Consider the following 26353-nt stretch of genomic DNA (forward strand, 5'->3'; position numbering starts at 1 on the left):
TGTTTGTGTGTGTCTGTGCGTAGTTCGAGGTTGATGTGTGTGTGTGTGTGTGTGTGTGTGTGTGTGTGTGCGTAGTTCGAGGTTGATGTGTGTGTGTGTGTGTGTATGTGTGCGTGTGTAGTTCGAGGTTGATGTGTGTGTATGTGTGTGTAGTTCCAGGTTGATGTGTGTGCGCGGAGCGCTGCGATGCCCCTCGAGGTGCGATGGCCTTTCCCACAATGCCCTGCTCTGGCGTGGAGGATCTCCAGCTCTCTGATCATGGGCATGGTCGGCTCCTACTCATACTTCTGGACCAGTTAGTTCATTCATATACATAAATGATAAAATAAATAAATAAATAAATATATATATATATATATATATATATATATATATATATATATATATATATATATATATACAAACATTTCCAGGTACTCAGGTACGGTCCTTAAAGCGATATGTATCTGGTTATATACAGATGTTTATATCCAGATGTTTAAAGAGATATGTATTGGGTTATATCCAGATGTTTAAAGAGATATATATCAGGTTATATTCAGATGTTTATATCCAGATGTTTAAAGAGATATGTATCTGGTTATATCCAGATGTTTAAAGAGATATGTATCTGGTTATATCCAGATGTTTAAAGAGATATTTATCTGGTTATATCCAGATGTTTATATCCAGATGTTTAAAGAGATATGTATCAGGTTATATCCAGATGTTTATATGCAGATGTTTAAAGAGCTATGTATCTGTTATATCCAGATGTTTAAAGAGATATGTATCTGGTTATATCCAGCTGTCTAAAAAGATATTTATCTGGTTATATCCAGATGTTTATATCCAGCTGTTTAAATAGATATGTATCTGGTTATATCCAGATGTTTATATTCAGATGTTTAAAGAGATATGTATCTGGTTATATCCAGCTGTTTAAAGAGATATGTATCTGGTTATATCCAGATGTTTAAATAGATATGTATCTGGTTATATCCAGATGTTTATATCCAGATGTTTAAAGAGATATGTATCGGGTTATATCCAGCTGTTTAAATAGATATGTATCTGGTTATATCCAGATGTTTCCTGGCAGTGTGTGCAGACAAACAGAGTGCAAAGCAGTAAAGTTGTAACTTGTATTTTCAGTGTATATTAGTACTTTAGTCTGTGATGTCTCTGTCTCCAGAGTACATGAACTGTCTGACGGTCCATAACCACGAGGTTCTGTTGGATCTGGTGGACCGCCGGCCTGCCGACACGCCGCTCCTCACGCTGTCCAACCACCAGTCCTGTATGGACGACCCGCACATCTGGGGTAAGAACCTGCTGACTTGCAGACCTGCTGCACCCACACATCAGGAAACGGGGAATAATATTAATAACTGTAATAATACTGATGTGTGTCTGGACAGGTGTACTGAAGCTCCGACAGCTGTGGACCTTCAACAAGATGCGCTGGTGAGTTTGAAATCTCCATACCTTGTTTACTTTCATTTAAAGTCAATTGTTCTGTTATTATTAACCTGTAACCGTGCAGGACTCCAACAGCTTCTGACATCTGCTTCACCAAAGAGCTGCACTCGAGATTCTTCAGCCGAGGGAAGTGTGTTCCCGTCTGCAGAGGTGAGTTCATGTCAGCGTTAAAAACCTTATCTTCCGTCTGTTGACTCGACGACACATCATGGTCTGTTTTCTGTAGGAGACGGCGTTTACCAGAAAGGGATGGATTTTATTTTGGAGAAACTGAATGGAGGAGAATGGGTGCACATTTTTCCAGAAGGTTTTTAACCTCCTCACATTTCACTCTTCTGTTTCTGTAGCTTTAGTTTTAGTTTTAGTGTAACTTCCTCTCTCCTTCCTCCTTCAGGAAAAGTCAACATGACCCAGGAATGTATTCGGTTAAAGTGGGGTGAGTACAGAGCATGTTGCTGAGTCTTTCTACAGTGTAAAGCCTGCTTTATGGTTTTGCGTTGGTAGATATGTATGTAGGTACGCGTGAATACGGACCCGTAGCCGGACGCGCACCTCCCCACAAATGTAACTTCATGTCACAGCAACGCAGACCGCAACAACTATGATTGGTCCGCTTGGCCGTGGCTTGGTAGCATTGCATATCCCCCGACTCATTTCCTGGTTCTCCATCAACAACATGAAATCAAGGAGAGGGTTAACTTCTCCTGCTGCAGATCTCCCACCATGGTCAGAAAGAACAGGGGAGACACTTTGTTTCTCTCACTATGACTCTAGAGTCACTACTCACTCTGAAGATAATCACCATCACTCTACCATACACACACACACACACACACACAGACACACACACACACACACACACACACACACACACACACACACACACACACACACACACACACGCACTTACTATAAATCTGCCTGCCTCCACAGAGCTGTATGAGATGAAAACAGAGTGTTTGTCTTTTCATAGACTTTATAACTGTTGACAGTGTGAAAGGGAGGATTTCCGGGTTGTGTTTCAGGTATTGGTCGGCTGTTAGCAGAGTGCTCCTTGGATCCGATCGTCCTGCCGCTCTGGCATGTGGGTGAGTAACTCAAAGCTCAGATTAATTTATCTCACATCTTCTGCTGTTTCAACTCTTAGTTTATAAAGTCTGCTACACACAGGGAGACACACAACAGATACTAGACAGTAAGTCAGACAGGAAGTCAGACAGCACAGGAAGTCAGACAGCAAGTCAGACAGGAAGTCAGACAGGAAGTAAGACAGTGTTGAGATTTAACATAGAAACAAATATATCTATTTTTATATTGATATCTAAATATTGTCAGTCTTATCCTTAAAAACAGGTGAACATATAAACAATATGACATCATGTATCAACACTACTGTCAAATTTCTTTATTTAATATATTATTTAATATATAACGCTGATGCTTTTTCTGTCTCAGGGTTGGGGGACGTTCTGCCCAATGAGAAGCCTTACGTTCCTCGGGCTGGAAAGGTAGGAACTCTTCCTTCTCACCTGAAAGCATTTACTTCCTCTTGGTTTCCTGTTTCCTGTCAGTGACTGCAGCTGTTTCCTGTTTCCTGTCAGTGACTGCAGCTCTTTCCTGTTTTCTGTCAGTGACTGCAACTGTTTCCTCTTTCCTGTCATTGACTGCAGCTGTTTCCTGTCAGTGACTGTAGCTGTTTCCTGTTTTCTGTCAGTGACTGCAGCTGTTTCCTGTTTTCTGTAAGTGACTGCAGCTGTTTCCTGTTTCCTGTCAGTGACAGTTTCTTGTTTTCTTCCAGAGAATCACCGTCCTGGTGGGAAAACCGTTCACTGTGACCGAGCTCGTTGAATCTCTCCGAGCCCAAAACAAGAGCCAGGTGAGGACAGACTGTAACACGTTAACATGATCACAGCAAACTGTAACATGTTAACATGATCACAGCAAACTGTAACACGTTAACGTGATCACAGCAAACTGTAACACGTTAACGTGATCACAGCAGACTGTAACACGTTAACATGATCACAGCAAACTGTAACACGTTAACATGATCACAGCAAACTGTAACACGTTAACGTGATCACAGCAGACTGTAACACGTTAACGTGATCACAGCAGACTGTAACACGTTACCGTGATCACAGCAGACTGTAACATGATCACAGCAGACTGTAACATGTTAACATGATCACAGCAGACGGTAACATGTTAACACGATCACAGCAGACTGTAACATGATCAAAGCAGACTGTAACTTGTTCACAGCAGACTGTAACATGATCACAGCAGACTGTAACATGTTCACAGCAAACTGTAACATGTTAACATGATCACAGCAGAGTGTAACATGTTAACATGAGTTGGGGGAATGAGAGGGGGAAACACCAGAGTAGGGGGAAAGAGAGGGGGAAACACCAGAGCAGGGGGAATGAGAGGGGGAAACACCAGAGTAGGGGGAATGAAAGGGGGGGAACACCAGAGCAGGGGGAATGAGAGGGGGAAACACCAGAGCAGGGGGAATGAAAGGGGGGAAACACCAGAGTAGGGGGAATGAAAGGGGGGGAACACCAGAGCAGGGGGAATGAGAGGGGAAAACGTAGCAGAAGATATTTCTTTTTTAAACCAAAGTGTAGGTGGAGATGTAGCCTCAGCTTTCTAAATAGTTTAAGCTCCATCTGACATCTCTGGGTCCAGTTCTGGGAGCGTAAAGTTTAATAACTGTGTTTTTTTCCTCTAAATGTTGGTGTCAGATGGAGATGAGGAAGACGTTGACTGATTTGATCCAGAGAGAGTTCTGGAGCCTCAAAGTCCAGGCCGAGGCGCTCCACGGCCAGATCCAGACCAGATCCTGATACAGACCAGATCCTGATTCAGACCAGACCCAGATCCAGATCCAGATCCTGTTCCTGAGTCCCAGCCGCCATGCCTGACTGTATATATATAAAAGACTGATGATCCTTTACCCTGACTGAGGGTAACATCTTCTCACACACACAGACACACACACACACACACACACACACACACACACACACACACACACACACACACACACACACTTCCTGTTCTCTCTGGAGCTACATTCCTCCATCCCGGGTCTTGAGTCTCCGAGTCATCACAGCAGGTTTCTAACTGCTGCATCAGTGGAAAACAGGACGTTCTCTGTTAATGTTTCAAAGCAGAACAGGATAAACAGATTAAAATAAAGATGGATGGTTTGGTAACGTGCTGTTGAAGATCTTGAATGATTTGTCTGGACATGAAGTATCATTAGTCTTACTCATGTAAGGGCTGGGTGTCCCCAGTGATTTACTGAAGGTCCTGATTCTATTACTTCTCTGATTGGCTATCAGTCAGGTTACAGGTTATCAGACATGTTCCAGTCCCAGTTTATCTTGGATATAAAGGAGATTCTCAGACTTTATTCATCCCACACTGTTAGGAACAGCTCAGACAGACCACAGTTACTGATCTGCAATAATGTTTGCATGTTTATTCACCGTAACCATGATCTTTCTCTAACCTTAACGTTATAACCCTGAAGGTTTCAGTCACCGTGGTTACCGGTGAGGACAGTTTAATACTTCATCAGGAATACAACAGCAGAGAACCAGCTGTTTGTTTACAATGTCACAAATGAACTCAGGTTGTTTTATTAAAGAAATCCGTCAGTAATCAGTTTTCCCATCATGCTTTGAGCCGTCTGATTCCCCACTGTAGGACATCCTCTGTATTGTTTATAACCGTTACAGGACACTCTCTGTAGTGTTTATAACCCTTACTAGCCCTCTGTAGTGTTTATAACCCTTACAGGACACACTCTGTAGTGTTTATAACCCTTACAGGACACTCTCTGTAGTGTTTGTAACCCTTACTAGCCCTCTGTAGTGTTTATAACCCTTACAGGACACTCTCTGTAGTGTTTGTAACCCTTACAGGACACTCTCTGTAGTGTTTGTAACCCTTACAGGACACTCTCTGTAGTGTTTGTAACCCTTACTAGCCCTCTGTAGTGTTTGTAACCCTTACTAGCCCTCTGTAGTGTTTATAACCCTTACAGGACACTCTCTGTAGTGTTTGTAACCCTTACAGGACACTCTCTGTAGTGTTTGTAACCCTTAAAGGACACTCTCTGTAGTGTTTATAACCCTTACTAGCCCTCTGTAGTGTTTGTAACCCTTACTAGCCCTCTGTAGTGTTTGTAACCCTTACAGGACACTCTCTGTAGTGTTTATAACCCTTACTAGCCCTCTGTAGTGTTTTTAACCCTTACTAGCCCTCTGTAGTGTTTATAACCCTTACAGGACATCCTCTGTAGTGTTTATAACCCTTACAGGACATCCTCTGTAGTGTTTATAACCCTTACAGGACATCCTCTGTAGTGTTTATAACCCTTACTAGCGCTCTACTAGCCCTCTGTAGTGTTTATAACCCTTACAGGACACCCTCTGTAGTGTTTATAACCCTTACTAGCCCTCTTTGAGCCATCTGCAGCGGGGAGCTCTCTGTAATACTATATATTTTATTGTTTTTATTTTTGTAGACACGTTGCTGATGAACGATCGCTGTCCTCGTTATGGTTGTGTTTCCTCTGGCTCCTTCACAATAAAAGCCTCCCTGAGATTATCCAGCTGAAGGCTTTTATTGTGAAGCAGCAGCAGTAATAAGTGATAGCATTAGCATTAGCATGATCTGTGATCCGTCTGCAGGAGAGAGAACAGAGAGGCCGTCGCGGCAGACTCTGCCACTAACAGCAGAGAGAGAGAAAGTTACAGGATGGAAACACAAGCAGAATAAATGCTGACCGCAACATTTTAAGGAACTAAAGTGGTTTAGTTGCCAAACTGTACAAATGTTCAGATCATATTCAAATGTTTTTGAATATGATCTGAACATCTGCAGAGTCTTAGGAACATTCTGGTCTGGTTCCATCAACCTATCTGTTTAAATACTAAAGATTAGTACGCATGTGCTCCTGTTATTCATAATAATAATGAATCAAAGCATGTTAAAGTTTACAGCTGTGGTCAGAAACAGGCATGCAGAGTATATGATTGGTAGGATAATATAATGTTTGGTTTTTATTACGTATGAATGAGTTGTACTAACATCTCTCTCTTTCTCAAACACTCAACTGAATTTCTCAGTTCTTTAGAAACTTTGTTTCCTGTGAACCCTTCATCAGATCCTTCTTTCTTTTGAATTCTTCCTCTGCAGTCACATATTAAAACATGTTTTATGTAATAGATATAAAACATGTTTTATATATGTGACTGCAGATGTAAAGAAGTGATTTTGTCTCAGATTTTCTAACCCTCTTATCTGTTTTTATAAATATATGGCCTTACTGTGATTGCCACATTTCCTACTGGATGTAAACGCCAATACATAAATATATATATTCATGTTTTCATCTTTTGAAACGTGTATTTGTCTCTGTAACACTCAGTCGGTGCTGATGGAACAGAAAATAAAGAAAACCAACATTGTTTACAGCCACGTTTACACATTTTATTTCTGAAACATTATTTTAATTTCTGTTTTTACAGTATTTTCTGATTTATGAAGTGATAAAAAGAGATTCCCTCTGCAGAAAGCTTTGACTGTCGACAAAATGAAAGAAGAATTTGGAAACTTTATCCAACGTTAACTTTTCTGTTCTTTATTTAATAAGAGAATGCCTCATTTGCATATTTTAAAATTAACATTTACCATTTCAGAAACTTAGCACAGAAAATAACTCTTAAAGTCAGTAATGAACTGGAGAAGTTTGATATGTTAATAAAGATATTTTACCTGTTCAACTGCAGTCTGAGTACTTCACACTGTCTCCAGGATCTATCTATCTATATATATATATATATATATATATATATATATATATATATATATGTATATACTGTATATATCACTGACTCCTGGATCAACTGCACATATCTATACACATTATCTAATACATCAGATACTCTGTGTGTTTACATATATGTAGTACTCTGTATGTGTGTATATATACAGAGTAGTATGTAATGCATCAGATACTCTGTGTATATATGTAGTATGTGTATATACAGTGCTCAGCATACGTGAATACACCCATGCTAAAGATGACTAAAAAGAGGAATAAAAAATTCATCTTTAGGAAATTGATCTTAATGCCTTAATGAAAAAAAATAGGAAAAATCCAAACTTTAAGGACACCAGTTTTCTTTGTGAATGAATAATGTATCGTAAATAAATAAATGTTCTTCCTTCAAATACAGGAGGCATAAGTCAGTACACCCCTATGTTAAATTCCCATAGAGGCAGGCAGACTTTTATTTTGAAAGGCCAGTTATTTCATGGATCCAGGATACTATGATCCTGATAAAGTTCCCTTGGCCCCCCCATCATCACATACCCTTCACCATACCCCCACATCATCACATACCCTTCACCATACCCCCATCATCACATACCCTTCACCATACCCCCCCATCATCACATCCCCTTCACCATACCCCCCCATCATCACATACCCTTCACCATACCTAGAGATTGACATGGGGTACTTTCCATAAAATCATCTCTCAATGCAAATCAAACCAGCTATTAGACTAACTGAAATACAACCATGTTAATCTCTAGGTATGGTGAAGGGTATGTGATGATGGGGGGGTATGGTGAAGGGTATGTGATGATGGGGGGGTATGGTGAAGGGTATGTGATGATGGGGGGGGGGGGCTATTTTAAGGAAGAACATTTATTTATGTACGATACATTATTCATGTCCTTAAAGTTTGGATTTTTCCTCATTTTTTTAATTAAGGCATTAAGATCAACTTCCAAAAAATTATTTTTTATTCCTCTTTTTAGTCAACTTTAGCATGGATGTATTCACTTATGCTTAGCACTGTATATGTAGTACTCTTTATTATGTGTGTATATATGTATTAGTATGTGATGCATCCGAGTGAGAACGAGGCAGAGCAGCGTCTTCTTCTTCCTCTCGTCCCATGACGTCACTGCTCGGAGGATTAAAGATGGCGGCCACAGGGACGCTGCAGCTCCGCCGCTTCTCGTCGCGTTTGGTTCTTTTTTTGGCCGGGTTCGGCGTCTTAAACCCGGGGAACTGCGATGAGCAGGTTCCGCTGATCCTGTGGACCAGTGAGGGGTGAGTCATGTTATATGTAGTCATTATTATTAGTGTTATTTATTCATTTCCTATGTCTCATTACGCTCTGCTTCTATCCTTCATCCAACCGTCAGAGTCGGTGGATGCTGCGAGTCATTTATACATTTATATATTTATACAACCCTAACTCTATCTATCAGGGAATACCAGTCTCCATCAAACATAGGCCTACATGGATATATATTATTATATGTATATAATAATATATATCCATGTAGGATAGCATATATGCTACATGATATATATATATATATATATATATATATATATATATATATATATATTATATATTATAATAATAATAATAATAATAAAGGCCTTTATCCAGGTCTGTGTACACAGAGAAAGCAGACTAAATGGTGCTTCCTTTAAGCGTTTTTAAATAATTAAACGAAGGAAGCATAACGTGAGTATTTCCTGTAATCCTCTGAGATAATGTAACGTGAGTATTTCCTGTAATCCTCTGAGATAATGTAACAATGTGACAGATCAGCTGACAGCAGCTTTATACTGTCTGACTATCTGTATATTATATTATTTTATTTTACATTATATTGTTTTATATTATAAAAGTTAGGGTTAGGGTTACAGGGCACAGTCTGATATTATTGTGATATTTTGAAATATATATTGCAAGTTATTCCCTTTTTACCAACTTTAGATGGTGTCCCCAAAGGAAAACTTTGTCAACATCTGTTTTAATCTAAAAAATAATGTTTTGTGTTTGTTCATTTCTGTTGAATGGGACAGACAGCAGACAAACTAAGCAACCGTGTGATGGAAAGCTGTCAGAAATAACTCTAAAAGCCAACGGCTCCATCTAGTGGACACAAACAGCAGCTGATGGTTTATCCTGGAAGTCTGTTCAGTAAATACAGACTTTACTACAGTATGGAAAGATGTTAGAGAGGCTCAGTTAAACTTCGTTAACATCGCCTTCTCCCAGCAGGTCTCCTAATATAATATATCTATATAATATCATTAAATCTCCTCTCCAGGGTCTCGCTCCCCACTCAGTAATATCTGATCTGAATATTATTTATATATACTGTATATATAAAATATAATCATTAAATCTCCTCTCCAGGGTCTCCCTCCCCGCTCAGTCTCCCCCGGCGGCCGGTCACGTAGTCGGCCCGCAGCAGCTCTCTGGTTACCTGCAGAGAGCTCTGAGGGCCGGCCCAAAGAACGTGGTGCTGTTCCTGCAGGATAAGGTACACACACACACACACACACACACACACACACACACACACACACACACACACACACACACACACACACACACACACACACACACACACACACACACACACACACTAGGGTTTAATTGTTGAGTGTATGTTTGTGTTTCTCCCCAGATGAGTGTGGAGGACTTCACGCTGTACGGAGGAGCTTTTGGAAACAAACAGGACAGCGTTTTCCCAAATCTGGAGGTAATGTTTTATAATCTGAACCTTACCTGGAGGTAATGTTCTAAAATCATAAACAGAGGAACACTAAGCGTCTTTGTCTCTGCAGGACGCTCTGATGTCCTCATCCTCCCCCCTGGTGTTAGCGTCCGTGTCCTGGCCGGCCTCCAGCGCTGTGATTGGCCAGCTGCAGGACCAGTTGGAGACGTCCCCTCTGTACATGGACCCTGAGACTCTGAGCCAGCTGAGACTCAACGCGTCCTCGCCGGCGCTGCTGGTGTTCAGGCTGCCGTACGGTGGCGGGTACGTACTAACCATAACCCTAACCCAACTACAGCTCACAGGGCTTAAAGTATTTCGGCACCCTGCCGGATCCCCGGCGTGCGGCCGTGAGGGAAAAAAAACAAAAAAACTTGCATGTGGTTTAATATTTTTGAGTCAATTGATTTCATCTACCAATCATATGAGAGGAACGCAGCTCTAACTAACGCAGGGCTTAAAGTACTCGGGCCTGGTGCTTGATTTCTGGCATATGACTATTTTAAAAAAATCAATAAATTTAAAAGTCCACGTTGGATTTGTTTTTGATGCGCTGGATTTAACCAATCATCGAACTTCCAAAGTTCGAAGTTCTAGCCAATCAGATGCAAAATAGGGCGGGTCTTTGCTGAAAAGCGAGAGTGCGTGTGGTCTCCGTGGTAACCTGTAACGCGGCTAAAAAAAATGGAGGCAAAGTTGATCAAACTTGGAGCATTTAGATCCAGCTTTAGTTGAGAAAGGAGTTAAAACAAATGGCGCTGGGCATGAATAGAGGACAAGAGGAGACGGGAGGAGATATATATTATATATTATATACTATATATATTTTATATATTATATACTATATATTATATATGTCTATGGAGGAGACGGGAAACCGTTCAGCACGGTGCCTCAGACTGAGGGAGCCGGGGGCTTCTGTAGCGCATGTTGAAGGAAGACACTGCACGGCGGCAGCGGTAAGAAAGGGCTACTAGTCACAAAGCTTTGGTCCGTGCCCTCTGTCATACGAGTATGTTACCCCGGCAACGATGGCGACTGCTCCTTCACTGACCGACCGTGTTTGTGATATAAACAATACGAGTGTGCACGTTCATAGCGGAACATGATTTGTCATTAACAATGGCCACTGTGTAAAAGCTATCTGAAGCCCAAACTTCCTTGACAAAGCTGTCTGTTTGGAATCAGCACGGTAGGTAGTTAAACATCACGGCCTTGTCCCAGAGTCTAGACCTCTAGATAGATGAAAAGATATACAATGCAACGTTTTTAATAAATGTACATGAAGCCACTAATGTCAACATGGACAAATCATGAATGTACTAATTGTCTTTTTTGATGATGACCTGGCCAAAGTAACAACACATCTAGAAAGTTTAGTTTTCACAATGATTCATTGTAGGATTATGATATTATTGCAATATGTAAATCTCCATTGACTCTTAATTTAACATATGGTTGGAAGAAGTTAAAATTGATCCAAAACCTTTTACTTCTTAAAAATAGGGCTGTCAAATGATTTTTTTAAATTTTTTTAATTGCGATTAATCGCTGAAGTTCTGTGGTTAATCATGAATAATCGCATATTTTATCACATGATTAAAATTCTATTATTTTGCATTTCAGAACAGTTTAAGTCCATATTAACAATGAAAGCCGTTCTTACCAGAGGATCTTAACTGGGAATCAAATGAATGCAAAGAAAGTGACTTTATGAATTTGATTTTAAGATTTGTAATTATTTATTTACTATAAACAAAAGAAAAATGTGTGAGACGGGTCAGGTGAGACTACTGTCCCCCCTCGACGGCCATGAGACGGGTCAGGTGAGACTACTGTCCTCCTCGACAGCCATGAGACGGGTCAGGTGAGACTACTGTCTCCCTCGACAGCCATGTGTAAGACGGGTCAGGTGAGACTACTGTCCTCCTCGACAGCCATGAGACAGGTCAGGTGAGACTACTGTCCCCCTCGACAGCCATGTATAAGACGGGTCAGGTGAGACTACTGTCCCCCTCGACAGCCATGTATAAGACGGGTCAGGTGAGACTATGGTCTCCCTCGACGGCCATGAGACGGGTCAGGTGAGACTACTGTCCTCCTCGACAGCCATGAGACGGGTCAGGTGAGACTACTGTCTCCCTCGACGGCCATGTGTAAGACGGGTCAGGTGAGACTACTGTCCTCCTCGACAGCCATGAGACAGGTCAGGTGAGACTACTGTCCCCCTCGACAGCCATGTATAAGACGGGTCAGGTGAGACTATGGTCTCCCTCGACGGCCATGTGTAAGACGGTTCAGGTGAGACTACTGTCTCCCTCGACGGCCATGTGTAAGACGGGTCAGGTGAGACTACTGTCCCCCTCGACGGCCATGTATTAGACGTGTCAGGTGAGACTACTGTCTCCCTCGACGGCCATGTGTAAGACGGGTCAGGTGAGACTACTGTCTCCCTCGACGGCCATGTGTAAGACGGGTCAGGTGAGACTACTGTCCTCCTCGACAGCCATGAGACGGGTCAGGTGAGACTACTGTCTCCCTCGACGGCCATGTGTAAGACGGGTCAGGTGAGACTACTGTCCTCCTCGACAGCCATGAGACGTGTCAGGTGAGACTACTGTCCCCCTCGTAGCCATGCTTTAGACTTGTCTACGAGCCGTCCGGGAGTTTTGGAAAATAAAAAGCTCCATTCAGAGTTATTGCTGCTGTGTTTCTCCATCATGCTGCAGCCTGCAGCAGCAGGATGTGTTAGGAGGAAGTGGCAGCTTGATGAGAAGTAACGGTGCTCCAAAGGGTCATAGTAGCTGTTAGGCCCCACGCCAAGCCCAGTGAAGTGTAAAATAAATTAATCAGGATTTGTTTTTTACTTTAAGCTCTGAAGCTCAACAACACATAAACAGAGAGGATAAGAATAACTGAACACTGATTAAAGATGGAGTCTGGACACATAATCAGAGAAGGAAATAATAACTGAACACTGATTAAAGATGGAGTCTGCACTCATCTCCTCGCGGCTCGCTGGCTGTCGTTCTGTTTGTTCAGATAGGTAAACTCAGCTGCTTTAAAGACGGAAACACACAAAACCAAAGGACTCGGTTCTGCTGCTCACAGGTCAGGAAGCATGGAGAGAGAGAGTAGAGAGGTCTGGACGGCTTTCTCCACCTTAAGATAGAAATACAGCATCTACCCAGAGCTGTGAAGATGTGAAGCACTCTGTTTCTGCACTTTGTGTGTCAGCTTGTGTCAAATGAAGAATACTACGTGACTGATGACGTCTGAAGCTTCAGAAACAGATGTATTCATATGTTTATATATACAGTATATAAATTATAACAGATTCATTCAGTTCGACACTTCTGACAGTTTGGCAGTTCAACTTGTAAAACAAATACGGGATATACACAAGATCATTTCCACCGGGCTAATTTAATCACATTATGACTCATATAAAATATTTATACGATATAAAATAATTTATAATAATAAATATCAAATTACACCAATAATAACTTTACTTTAATGCAAACAATGTTTCCTGTCAGCAAACATATTTTATATGTCTGGATTGTTTTACTTTTACTTCTAATCAGAAAAGATTTTTTAATAATACGCATGCTTGTTGGACTTTTACTGCACAAATATGAGACTGAATCCATTACAAACTGCCTGCTGTATCGTGTGTATCTGGTGAACCACCAGATGGCACTGTTTCCCCCGGTTATACATGTACAACAACTTCCTTCTCTTCCTTCCCAGTTTCTCATGTTGTCTCCTCTCTCTCTCAGTTCTGATTTGATGTCTGCCAAAGAGATTCTCAGTGGAAACGGTGAGTCATCTTTAACTTAATGACTCAGCTCATGTTAACATGTTAAATCATCCAGGATTACTTTTTTTTACTTACTTTTGGTCTCCTCTCTTTTATTCAGGTTTTTCTGTGTATGTTTTTAATTTGATAAAGATTTGTTTTACTGAAAGATGGTCAATGTGTAGTTCATTTATAATCTGTAAACATTTGCATTTGTGCATGAGAAAATATACAAGAATTATAAAAAGTAAAACATACACGTGTACAGATTCATGACAATGTGCTGTATAAGAGAGCTTCATACAGAGACACTGATACAGATATACAGAGATGGTTGCTGTGTATCAGACGAGCTGATTGGTTGCTGTGTTTCAGACGAGCTGATTGGTCAGGTGTTGAGCACCATGACGACGCAGTCTGTCCCGTACACGGCCATCTACACGGCGCTGCAGCCCTCCAGGGTCAGTCTCTGTCTCTGGCAATGTTCACATCTTTATCAGGAGGGTGTTTAATGATTAATGATCTAACTGTCTCTCTGATCTGTCTGTCTGATCTATCTGTCCATCTGTCTGATCTCTCTCTCTTTCTTTCTTTCTGTCTGTCTGTCTCTCTATCTGTGTCTCTGTCTGTATGTCTGTCTGTCTGTCTGTCTGTGTGTCTCTCTGTCTGTGTGTCTGTCTCTCTGTCTCTCTGTCTGTGTCTCTGTCTGTCTCTCTGTCTGTGTGTCCTCAGGAGGTGGTGTCTCTCTCGATGGACAGCAGTCTGGGTGGAGGACGCTCCCTCCTGCAGGCCCGAGGACATCGGGAGAGGGAGAGAGAACGGGAGAGGCAGCGGAAGATGAAGGAGAAGGCTCAGATCTACGCTCCCGTGGAGTTTAAGGTGGAACCACTTAACGTCTTCTGTTTTATTAGTCTTAAAAGAGTCTGGAGATTTCCTTGGTTCTTCTTTCTGTCATCAAATCCCAAACACAGACTCAACCAGCACTGAGTTTATCTGCTAACACTGCTAACAATGCTACACTGCTAACAGTGATGCTAACTATGCCAACACTGCTAAAATGGTGTTCTGTGAGTGATTCAACTGGGTCCCTTCATCTCCATGAACACACTTTGAACTTTATCTGACTTTTGCTCTGTCATCTCCATTTTCTTCCTAAAGTCTGTTCTGAAATCCAGCTGTTCCAGCTGATAGCCAATCAGCAGAGACGTGTCTGTAAACTCGTGGTGCTAAAAAGGCAGAGAGCTTACAGCAGGGTGTTCTACACCCCCTGTTACAGTTTAAATAATCGGGTTGCTACGTGTTGTCTGAAGGTGGCCCAGACAGCTGTTGGAGAAGTCAGGCAGGAAGTCAGGCAGGCAGTGTTGAGAGACGGACTAACACGTTGGTTTTGGTCTTTTATAAGATTTAATAAGAAAGAAACAATGCTGTCTTCTTACCTATGTCCAGGAGGGGGACGACACCTGCGTCTTGCTGTGGGCCAGAAGTCTGTCCGTGTCCATCCTTCGCAGCGGACGCTGGGAGGAACACGACCTCACGCCCTCCACCTTCGGGGAGGGCGTCAGCCCCAAACTGCACGGCTCCAGCTGCGACAAAACCAGAGCCAGGTACTTCATGCTTTTCATATGCTTTCATATACTTTAGGATTCACCAGCAGAGATTATTAGGCCCAAACCTTAGACACACACAGACACACACAGACACACACAGACACACAGACACACAGACACACACACACACACACACACACACACACACAGACAGAGACAGACGTGTTTACACCAGGCTTGGTCAGTGCTCAATATACTACTGTGACTGAAGTAGTTCAATAAAAGATTCATATAAATTCATGCATCACCTAATTTCATCATCACATACAGGCCAGGGGTCTTATTTATAAACGTGGCATACGCACAAAACGGGGCTGAAAATGTGCGTATGCCACTTCCCATTGTCCGCTACGGAGCGCAGGAGGAGGAGACGGCCCGACTCCATGGAATACAGGATAGCATCAAATACCCTAGTATTGGATAACTGCAGAACACAGTTTAAATAACTAAATATGTCTTTAATACTGTGCCTATATCATCAAATGTCAAAGTCTGTAAATACAGCCGTTAAGCTCTCGTGCAATCGTTACCCTTAATGTCCTCGTTATCAGTCCAAAGTTTAATATTGTTTGTGACAAAACCTGCATGAAGAAAAGTGTTTGCCTATTAGACTCTTTCGTCTTCAAATCATATCTCGGGGTGGGGGGTACCACTAGTTGATGCTGTGTTGGCAAGGTGTTAACAATCACAAATTGTTGTAAATATATAAATACTGCGGTGACCCCCCCTGTGTGTAATGCTGCATGATGGCCCTGCTGGCCCTGCAAGAGGACTACGCTAATGGAAGAATCAGGAGAAAAAGAGACTTCAGGGACCATGATGATGATGACTGGCTCATATGCTGATTTAGATTCCCTAAAGCTGAGCTCTTGGATCTCTGTACTGAACTGGGTCCAGTAGAGAGGGCAACGCGCCGGAACCGTGCCATCCTGGTCCAAATACAGGTCCTCGCCACTCTGGGGGGAACTGGCTGTTTCCAGAGGGAAATGTCAGACAGCATGATGACAGTGTTTTTTTTTTAATAAATATTATATATAATCTTCAACTTTATCACTAAGGCTTGTTTGGATACAATATATAGTTCTGTTAAATCTTATTATATATGTCTGCTATATCGAAGCTGTCCCCGAGTGCCGCTGTTTTGGACGCATTATTAATACATGTAGTTATAGATAAGGTTTCCCTACACTGTGCAAGAACAGGCCAAAATTATAATTCAATTTGCAGCAATTCCTGAACATCTGAGAAGTTTTTTTGCTTTTTCCTCCGCCAGTCGTCATGATTCAGTGTAACAACTGCCAGGGTCATTCATATACTGATCAACATTCACGAGGTGCTTTGCATTGATTATTTATGGTTAAAAATGGGCGTGTACAGGGCGGGATAAGAGGCTGATCCACGTACGCACACTTGTAGGTAATTTAATTTATAAAGGGAACATTGCTTACAGGTGTGCATACACACGGTTTTATAAAAATGTATTTTTTTTGGCATACGCCATTTTGGGCTTTTGGGCGTACGTACACTTATAGTAAGGATCCTACGCACAGTTTTAGAAATGAGACCCCTGGCCTCCAGGAAAGAACAGTTTGTTTAATCTATCTAATCTTGTTTTGTTCATACTATACAATGATTTGTTGCTTGTCTTTGTTGAATAATACCGAAGACAAAGAGCTTAAAAAATAATCGTATATTCAATTCAATTCAAATCACAATCACAATATTGGTGAAAAACATCGCAATTAGATTATTTTCCAAAATCGTTCAGCCCTACCGTGTACTTCAGTAAATGTTCATCGAGCTGATGATCTCTTTTTCACTGGAAGCAAACATTTGTGCGTGTACCAGATATTGGACCGATATGGAAAACATCTTTGACTGTCCTCTCCCACACAGAAGACTTAGAACTGCAGAAGACCGACAGGCGAAGACATGCTCAAGTCAGTTTGCCGCAGAGCCATGAATCCACTGCTGCACAGAAGTTTAATATTATCATGAACCAGTTTATAGTTCGACAAAATGAGGGAGACCACACATAGTTGATTAAATTAAAACCAATTTATTTAACCCAAATTAAATATAACTTAAAAATAGGATACAACATGTATTCAGTAGTATCAGTGGTGTAGAGAGTGCATGCGTGTAAGTGTGTAGAAAACAGAACAGAACCCAATAGACAACCCAAACCCAAAACCAACCATGCTGCCTGTGTGGACAAAATATCCATAGATAGATATAGATATAGAGTCAGAAGGCAATCAAGCATAGTGGACTCAGGTGTGGCTCGTCTTCCTTCCACTTAAACTGCCTCCTAACCAGCTGCAGGGAAAAATACCCGAAAGCCCACTACCGAGTGGGAGGGTCATCTTAGAGTGCTCATATTATGCTCATTTTCAGGTTCATAATTGTATTTAGAGGTTGTACCAGAATAGATTTACATGGTTTCATTTTCAAAAAACTCCATATTTTTGTTATACTACACATTCCTGCAGCTCCTCTTTTCACCCTGTGTGTTGAACTCTCTGTTTTAGCTACAGAGTGAGGCATCTCACTTCTGTTCCATCTTTGTTGGGAGTCACACATGCGCAGTAGCTAGCAGTCCCTCCAGGATTTCGCGGCCTTTTTTTTTGAGATTGTTGCGGCCCAAAATGCCTGATTTCGTGGGAGCTTTTGTAAAAAATTGCGATAAAAGTTGTGATGTCTTTTGTATGTTTGTTGCAATGAAGTTGCAGGAGACAGTGAAAGTTGCAAAAAAAGTTTGTTTGTATAGTTCTTTAAAAATAAAAAAAAAACTTGTTTTGGGGAAAATAAAACTACTCTGGGCTGAGATTTCCTAGGAACCTTACCAAAAGGCTCAGGATGCTGCAAATGTTGGTATAATATGAAAATGGATGGTGGATTTAAGACAAAAAATACAAATTTATTGAATTAATCAAATCTGAACATGTGTGTCAGTGGCTTGTTGATCTTTACATTGTTAGTTAATTTCCTAACCTGGCCTGGGACACATTCATACGGTTTGATAAAGGACTTATTGGACTTTAACTTATCATTGCACCTACAATAACGAGCGTAGCTCTCCTCAATTTAGGTCATCGTGTCATCTCAGCTCCAGTTTTTCCTGCATCCATCGTGTGTGTCTGTGTGTTGTGTGTGTGTGGACTACAATAGAGCTGTTTGGAGCAGTTTGAACAGTGTTTTCTGTTGGAGATGGTAAGTCCCTTTGGGGTGGACTTTGGGCTTTTTCACTTTGTAAACCTATAATGTGCACAAAAAAGATATATAACACAATAAAGGAAATGGAAAAAGCCAAAAAGCATAATATGAGCACTTTAATATTTACCTTGTGGTGTGTCAAACTGCACCAAATTCAACACAGCATGTCCTTTAGTGTCCAGAATTACACCGGCCAACTGTGATGGAGATCGGAGGAAAGGTTCTCGAAATATGCCAATGACACACAGACACAGATTAGAGATTCCTGGCTTTATAGTTAGATATGAAATGTTTTTAAAATGAAATCCCAAATTGTTCGTATCTTCTCTGATTTTATTATTTGTTCTTTGCAGGTTGGTTCTTAATTATGAGAACGTCCTCGGCCACCGCAGCTTCAAACTGATGTGAGTCTGCACAACGTTGAGAACACACAAACACACACACCTTTTTAACCTTTAACACTTTAATTCAGTAACACAAAGGATCAATCTAACCTTCCGTGTGTGTGTGTGTGTGTGTAGCTTTGCGATGAGTCAGCGTCTCTACAAGGTGTCTGCCCGCCGCTGGTTCACTCTAGATGCTGTGGAGCTGGAGTACGATGGGACAAAAGCCACGTTTAATGGCAGCAGAAACGTATACGCCCCGGCTGAGTACTCGTACCGCTGTGAGTCCGTCACCAGCTTCCGGTGGCCGCTGCTCGTCCCTCGCTCCTCCAAAGACCCAGCCAATCAGTGGAGGGTCTCGTTCAAAGACTTCCAGGTGGGAGAGGGACTTTTTTTGCTTGATAATTGCATTCTCTACTGCTGTCAAAGTGTCTTACTGTTGGGAAATGCACTTGTCCTGGAATATTGATATTTATTATTCCAATGTGGCAGAGCTGCATGAAAAAATAAATAAAAGGAAGTTTGATTTTTATTCTTAAAGCCAAAATACTTCTTAGATTGCCTCCTTCAGATTAATGCATTTTGAGTTGAATCTGAGACAGGAGTTGTTAAACTTAGCTTAGCATAAAGATGGCTAGCCTGGCTTTGTCCAAAGGTAATCAGCACTTTCAGCTCATTAAAAGGGATGGAACTTAAATAATCTATTGATTATTGGAACAAATAATCAACTATAGAGATTATGAATAGCTCTTATAATGCGTGTATAACCTGAACCATATTATATCATTTTTGGATTCCACCCTAACCCTGGACGATTTGACTGGAGACGGTAGCTGTCCATCAAACAGTCTGCAGACTTTAATTTAGTTAAGGTTAGTTACTGTCAATCAGCCGCTGTACACTCTGCTCTGACAGATGGCAGAGATGTTTATGTAAAACAGAGGCAGTTGGATAATCACATTGAATAAATGATGCATATAAATAATATATAGATATTTAAAAGGTCTGGCAGTCAAACTTTGTCATTGGTAAGCTGTTAGTTACAGTTTTTCAGGTGATTTGCCGAACTGGTAGGTTAATGAAAGTAAAAGATGATGAAGTGGATTCAACTGTTGATGCATGTGGTCATGATGCTGTGAACTTAGAACAAATGTAATGAGCATAATGGTGACAATGTTTCACCTTTCGCTCCACAGATCCAGGGTTTTAACTTGAGCGGCAGCGAGTTCTCGTATGCCAGTGACTGTGCAGGCTTTTTCTCTCCTGGGATCTGGATGGGTCTGATGACCAGTCTGCTCATGGTCCTGGTGCTCACCTACGGCCTGCACATGATCATGCAGCTCCGCACTATGGACCGCTTCGATGACCCCAAGGGCCCGGCCATCTCTGTGCCCCAAACAGAGTAACACATCTCACTTCACTTTCCATCTTTCCTCCTTTCTGTCCCTCCAGTGCTTATCTTACTGCAACTGCTTCCTTTACATCCCACTTCCTGTTCATCTGTAGCTGGCTGTTAGACAGAATAATTAGTGGTGTCAGAGTGAAGGTTTAGTCATCGCTGCATATTTATACTTAAAAAAAACTGAGACTGAAGAATCTCATTACCAGGTAGCACATTTTTGTATTTCATCGTTGCATTCGAGTCACAGTGGGAAGCATCCGTTCCCCAGAAAGTGGTTCAACAATACTTAAAGCTGCTCTGTATCCTTAAAGTCTCTTCTAACCTAAAATATTCATCTGAAGAGATTTTTCAGTTGTTTCCCAAATTGCAAATTAGTTTTTTCATCCAAACAAAGATGGTTCCCAGACAGTGCATGTCTTTGCTTAAACTTCCTGTAATCGCTATTTTTTTTAAATAGCAATGTTTCAACAACTATGTGAAATAAAACAGTTGCAACTTGAGAAACAAAAGAAATCTCTTATTGTGCAGCAAACTGAATATTTCTTCAAATCCAGTTGGTTAGAAACTCAATGCTAAGTGTTGTTAACCCAAACTAAACTGTAACACATATAAGACCAACTGCAGCTAGTTTCCAGGGGGATAAATGCCCCCAATGAAAGGAATACAATTGTACATACAGGGACAAAAAAATAACTTAAATTAGTTAGGAATGTTATTTATTGGTGAAACTTATGTGTTTACATTTGTGTTTGTCTGTGAATAAAAGTGAAATGAAGGGATGATATTTTCTGTAACTCCAGTATTCTTGAGCAAAAGGGGCATTTTAGATCATCCTTTTTATAAAGGCAAAGCAAGACATGAAATGACCACTAAAGTACAGCATTAAACGTCTGAAATGTCCAGTTTGTGTTAAACATGAACTTCAGTAACTGTTTTTACACTTGTTTTACTGTCATAACATCAACACCATATTTATTACTCAAGTCTTTCCACAACAGATGTTGAACTGGACTGAAAAAGGCTTAATGTGAAATTATTTTTCTGTTTATTTTGATGATTTGTAGTGAATATAAATGTAGTCCTGTGTCGTGCTGCTGCTGTTACCCCCAATAAAACATCTGTGGAAATTAAGGTTTCATTTCTATCTTTATTTAGTTTTTAACAGTAAATAAAGGGTAACAACATCAAGTCTTTGTTTCTAGCTTTAACTTTCGTATACAAAGTATCTGTGAGATCTTCCAAAGTATTCCAATTTTAAAGATGATGGTATTAAAGCTGGCATGCTAAAGTTTGAGTTAATTTAACTATTGCTTAGTGGGGTTCTGTATAGTTTATGGCTAGATCTGATGTCATCTGAAAAGGTACAAACTCTAGCATGTTCATTGACCCACTACTTTACGTAGCCTGGTCGCACAGAATTCCGTGAAATGATCATGAATTGTTAACAGCGCATTATGTGGTGGTGGCACGGAATGTGTGAAAAATCCATGTGGCCACCACGGATGACGTAGCATTAAAGCGCCCATATTATTCTCATTTTCAGGTTCATAATTGTATTTTAAGGTTGTACCAGAATAGGTTTACATGGTTTAATTTTCAAAAAACACCATATTGTTGTACTGCACAGCTCTCACTGCTGCAGATCCTCTTTTCAGCTGGTCTCTGTTTTAGCTACAGAGTGAGACCTCTTTTCTTTTTCTGTACTATCTTTGATTGCACTCGCACATGCTCAGTAGCTCAGATGTAGAACATGTCAGCTAGCTAGCTCCATAGACAGTAAACAAGAGGCTGTTTCTCCACCTTCAGTCAGTTACAAGGCAGGATTAGCTGGGAGACTTTTAAATGAGGGCGCACATGGAAGTAGTTCTTTTGGAGATTATGGTGAACTTGTGTGTGTTGTAGCAGTGCTTTGCTATTGAGAACGAGGTAGCATGCTAGCGTTAGCATTAGTGTTAGCATGCTAACGCTACGAGCTAACGGTTGCCGTTAGCCAGCTCGTTTTGATTGATTTGAGTTTATGTTGTGGGAGGTGCAAAAGAGAGTGTGCTCTGTACCTGAGATTTAGGTAAGGGGCCCAGCCTTATCCTAGTGTTATGTCCAGGGGTAGACGATGTGGTTCCCTCTGTAATTTTTGGCTTTTGCAGGATTGGAAGTCTGCGTGGAGGCCTCTGCTGCTGTGGTGTCTCCAAGACTTCAATCACCGGCGAGAGGGACTGAGGTGAGCTGGGGGAAAGGGGAGGAGAGGTGGGAGGGAAAGAGGAGGGAACAGGGGAAGAGAGCGAAAAAGAGAGGTCTAGAACAGAAGGAGGGGGAGAAGAGGGAGGGGGGGAGAAGGAGAGAAGAAGAGGAGAGGGGGGGGTGGGAGGGAGGGGGAACAGCTGGGAGAGGGTCTGCATGTAGAGAGATAGGGTTAGGGGTGGTTAGGGTTAGGTGTGTTCGGATCCCAGAAGCCTCCCCACGCGTCCGACGACTACGTGGTTGAAATGGAGATTAACTGTGTGCACGGGCCGCCGCATGTCACTCAGAGTTTCCCCCTCTAAAGACTGCTGTACCCAATGAATAAAAAGCGGTGAATCCTTTGTCCAAACGAGGGATAGAGAAAAGGAGAGAGGTGAGGTCTTCCTGCTGGAGGAAAGGGATGGTGGGGTGAGAGGGGGGAAAGAGGAAGACCCATCCCTCTGTCTAGAGGAGGTGTGGAGAGAAAGAGTATGCATCATCAGGAGCCCTTCGCCGAGGGCAGTGAGCGCGAGAGAGAGAGAGAGACAGCGAGAGAGAGAGACAGAGACAGAGACAGATGGGGATGGGGGAGGGAAGGAGGGGTGTTCGGACTGATTATAATAGAGACTGGTTATAAAGTTGAGACGTGCATAAACCGTAAGTTCCTACTTTGTTTCCTATTTTGTGTCCTATTTTGTTAAAGTTGAGTTGGGAATGTCTTTGCTTTTTAAATTTTATATTATCAGTACAATTGAATGCTAAATTGTAGGACACATCATCAGTAGAGAACCTTGGAATCATCAGGTGTTTCGGCCATTACCTTTTATACACCCTCAACCAAGGGCGGCCCACCAAGGTTGAGCAAACCCTGGAGTGTGTCCTATAGCCAATTCAAAGTTTATCCTAGATTATAGGCAGTTTGAAGTATATTAGTATCTATTTTAAGAAAATTGTTTGAAAAAAGTATATTATTTGGCACAAAAGTATTGCCGTATGTTAAAGGAAAAAAATGTTTGAAAAATTGCATTTTATAACGCAAGTGTTACCATATTTAAAGAATGATATTATTGGCACAAAAGTGTTACCGTATCTCAAGTGAATAATTAATTCATTGTTGATTTTATACTATTTTGTATTTAAAAAAACATTTTAAGTTTGTTATGATCTTAACATAGTATTGATATAATAAAAATATAACTTACCACCTGGCCGACTAGGGTGTCTGTTAACAGCGCAAGCTAGAACCACCTTTGTCAGCCAGGCCCAGGGGTCCAGAGGTCCAGAACTTCCGGCCAGCTCGTCAAAGTCCTTCCTGTGTTCCATACACCGCACAACTACAGGAGGCGCTGTTCAAATTAGAATTGGTGTGTACAGACTGCACCTCTGATGTCTTCAAATGCAACAGTCGCTTTTGTCACGGTTTAAAACCTTAAAACCTGGAAAAGGTTTTGGGGTGTGAAAAGAATGCAGAAAGGAAGCGCAGGAAGGAAGAGCAGGAACCCCCGAATCCAACGGTGTCAGTCTTATCTCAGTACGACGACGGGAAGTGAGGTAAAAGTCATTTTTAAAGTGGAAATATGACTTTTAAAGCGTTTGTGGGCGTGGCTAAAGCACTTTATGCTGTAACTTTCCTTCTAAAGGTCTGAGAGACTAAGTCTTACGCCTCAAATGGTGTTAGTCACATGTCTGTAGGACTACAGGAAGTAGTCAAAATATCGCTCTAAAGGCGTTTGTGGGCGTGGCTTAGCGCTTTTATTGCTGTAACTTTCTTTTTGAAGGTCGTAGAGGGTTGAAATCAGAAGGAAGAGCAGGAATCCCCGAATCCAACGGTGTCAGTCTTATCTCAGTACGACGACGGGAAGTGAGGAGTAAAGGTCTGAGAGACTTGCAACAAAGTTCCATTTGAACCTTTAAGTCTTACGCCTCAAATGGTGTTAGTCACGTGTCCGTAGGACTACAGGAAGTAGTCAAACTATCGCTCTAAAGGTTTTTGTGGGCGTGGCTTAGCGCTTTTATTGCTATAACTTTCTTTTTGAAGGTCGTAGAGGGTTGAAATCAGAAGGAAGAGCAGGAACCCCCGAATCCAACGGTGTCAGTCTTATCTCAGTACGACGACGGGAAGTGATGTAAAAGTCATTTTTAAAGTGAAAATATGACTTTTAAAGCGTTTGTGGGCGTGGCTTAAGCACTTTATGTTGTAACTTTCCTTCTAAAGGTCTGAGAGACTTGCAACAAAGTTCCATTTGAACCTTTAAGTCTTACGCCTCAAATGGTGTTAGTCACGTGTCCGTAGGACTACAAGAAGTAGTCAAAATATCGCTCTAAAGGCGTTTGTGGGCGTGGCTTAGCGCTTTTATTGCTATAACGTTCTTCTTGAAGGTCGTAGAGGGTTGAAATCAAGTTACAGTTAAAACAGTAAGTGTACTGTATCCCGACGTGCTAATCAGCTGGTTCTATGAAAACCGGAAGTGGGCGAAAACTCACTTCCTGGTTGTTTTTTCTGTAATTTCTACATGGAAAACGACCCTAGGGTTGCAGTAACTTATTTTTTAATCTATATTAATCTAACTGGTTAGGAATGAAAGAAAGGAATTCTGCTGCCGAAGGCAGCAGAATTAAATGCACAAACCATGGACCTACACTAATTCCCAACTCTCCTATCTCTCATTCAGACCACTGGGTAAATGTGTGCCCAATCTAGTGATCCAGGACCTTTCGACTCTCCTCCGCTGCTTCACTGACCAGGTTGGGTTGGACTCAAGGATGGTGGCCCTGAGGCTACACCACCCATGGTCAATAAAATGTTGTACTAGAGGGATATGTAAATTTTTCTGGTTATTTATATTATATCTATGTTGGGTGAATCTAGTCAGCATAGTGTTTCCTGATTCGCCAACATATTGCTTTGTGCATTGCAAGCATCTAATTAAATAAACAATATTTTTGTGATGAACAGTGGTGTTCCTTTGTGTTTCAAAAACTTCTTTGGTGTTCTGGTTTTGCACCATTCTATAATGTCTAAAGAAATCCCCTTGTGACCTGGTTCTGTGTGCCTGTAAGGGTCTGAGTTTGGCTTTGACCAGAATGTCTCTAAGGTTGTGGTTTTTTCTAAAGGCCGCAATCAGCCTGTAATCCTTTAGGAAAACTCCGTTACCTCCAGCAGAAATAAAGTTCCTTTTTAATTGTTGTGCGAGTTTGACATTTTCTGAAGAATAAGTTATGATGATTGGCAAAATTGGATCGAGACAAATTGGTTTGACCCGGGTGAACGTTCTCAACGCCTGACGCAACATGGTGTAGGAGTAGCCTCTGGTGAGTAGTGAGGAAAATAGGACTTTGACAGCTGCTTTAAAATCCTCTGTTCTGGTGCAAATTCTTTTGAATCTCAGTAATTGAGATTTAACTAACCCCGCAAATGTGTGCTTTGGGTGATGGCTGGATCTGAAGAGCAGTGCATGCGTGTCCGTCTCTTTGAAAAAAACTCTGACATCAAGTTTGCGTGTGGCGGAGAAGTCGGCACCTTTGAAGGTCGTCGTGTCTAGGAAATCTATGGATTCCTGACTAATGGTCGATTTTAGTTTGATGGACTGCCTGTGATTGTTCAAGGTAATGATAAACTGTTCAAATTCTTCTTTGGAAT

General features: G+C 41.4%; 2 protein-coding genes and 2 long non-coding RNA genes across 6 annotated transcripts; 3 read left to right on the forward strand and 1 right to left on the reverse strand.

Moving 5' to 3' along the window:
- The first annotated feature begins 72 nt into the window (after nucleotides 1-72).
- Nucleotides 73-6956, forward strand: tafazzin (tafazzin, phospholipid-lysophospholipid transacylase). 2 transcript variants are annotated; one of them, XM_078245528.1, is made up of 10 exons: nucleotides 75-295; nucleotides 1175-1303; nucleotides 1401-1446; nucleotides 1526-1611; nucleotides 1688-1768; nucleotides 1856-1897; nucleotides 2487-2549; nucleotides 2917-2969; nucleotides 3260-3337; nucleotides 4212-6956. In XM_078245528.1, the coding sequence occupies exons 1-10, from the start codon at nucleotides 187-189 to the stop codon at nucleotides 4311-4313; spliced, it is 789 nt and encodes a 262-aa protein (XP_078101654.1). In that variant the 5' UTR covers nucleotides 75-186; the 3' UTR covers nucleotides 4314-6956. The 2 variants fall into 2 exon arrangements, with proteins under 2 accessions (XP_078101655.1, XP_078101654.1); XM_078245529.1 differs by lacking the exon at nucleotides 1688-1768 and having other exon boundaries at nucleotides 73-295.
- Nucleotides 6957-8467: 1511 nt separating this feature from the next.
- Nucleotides 8468-21627, forward strand: atp6ap1a (ATPase H+ transporting accessory protein 1a). The gene is made up of 11 exons (XM_078245530.1): nucleotides 8468-8611; nucleotides 9720-9846; nucleotides 9994-10068; nucleotides 10154-10347; nucleotides 13869-13909; nucleotides 14264-14349; nucleotides 14621-14767; nucleotides 15335-15492; nucleotides 19065-19115; nucleotides 19233-19470; nucleotides 20291-21627. Exons 1-11 carry the CDS (start codon nucleotides 8481-8483, stop codon nucleotides 20498-20500), a joined length of 1458 nt encoding a protein of 485 aa, XP_078101656.1. The 5' UTR covers nucleotides 8468-8480; the 3' UTR covers nucleotides 20501-21627.
- On the reverse strand, nucleotides 19464-22718 carry LOC144514407 (uncharacterized). Its single transcript, XR_013501363.1, has 3 exons — nucleotides 22551-22718; nucleotides 20277-20604; nucleotides 19464-19588 (listed from the first exon to the last, which is right to left on the reverse strand). It is a non-coding gene; the product is annotated as an uncharacterized LOC144514407 (long non-coding RNA).
- On the forward strand, nucleotides 22223-25662 carry LOC144514406 (uncharacterized). 2 transcript variants are annotated; one of them, XR_013501361.1, is made up of 4 exons: nucleotides 22223-22561; nucleotides 22641-22714; nucleotides 23931-24264; nucleotides 25386-25662. It is a non-coding gene; the product is annotated as an uncharacterized LOC144514406 (long non-coding RNA). The 2 variants fall into 2 exon arrangements; XR_013501362.1 differs by lacking the exon at nucleotides 23931-24264.
- Nucleotides 25663-26353: the final 691 nt, after the last annotated feature.

This window comes from Sander vitreus, unplaced genomic scaffold (assembly GCF_031162955.1).
Source record: "Sander vitreus isolate 19-12246 unplaced genomic scaffold, sanVit1 ctg566_0, whole genome shotgun sequence".
NCBI lineage: Eukaryota > Metazoa > Chordata > Actinopteri > Perciformes > Percidae > Sander > Sander vitreus.

Coding starts and splice junctions, on each gene's coding strand:
- tafazzin (XM_078245528.1), top strand. CDS start 187: ATGCCCCTCGAGGTGCGATGGCCTTTCCCACAATGCCCTGCTCTGGCG. Junction 296..1,174: donor CTACTCATACTTCTGGACCA/GTTAGTTCATTC, acceptor CTCTGTCTCCAG/AGTACATGAACTGTCTGACG. Junction 3,338..4,211: donor GAGCCCAAAACAAGAGCCAG/GTGAGGACAGAC, acceptor TGTTGGTGTCAG/ATGGAGATGAGGAAGACGTT.
- atp6ap1a (XM_078245530.1), top strand. CDS start 8,481: ATGGCGGCCACAGGGACGCTGCAGCTCCGCCGCTTCTCGTCGCGTTTG. Junction 9,847..9,993: donor TGCTGTTCCTGCAGGATAAG/GTACACACACAC, acceptor GTTTCTCCCCAG/ATGAGTGTGGAGGACTTCAC. Junction 19,116..19,232: donor CACCGCAGCTTCAAACTGAT/GTGAGTCTGCAC, acceptor GTGTGTGTGTAG/CTTTGCGATGAGTCAGCGTC.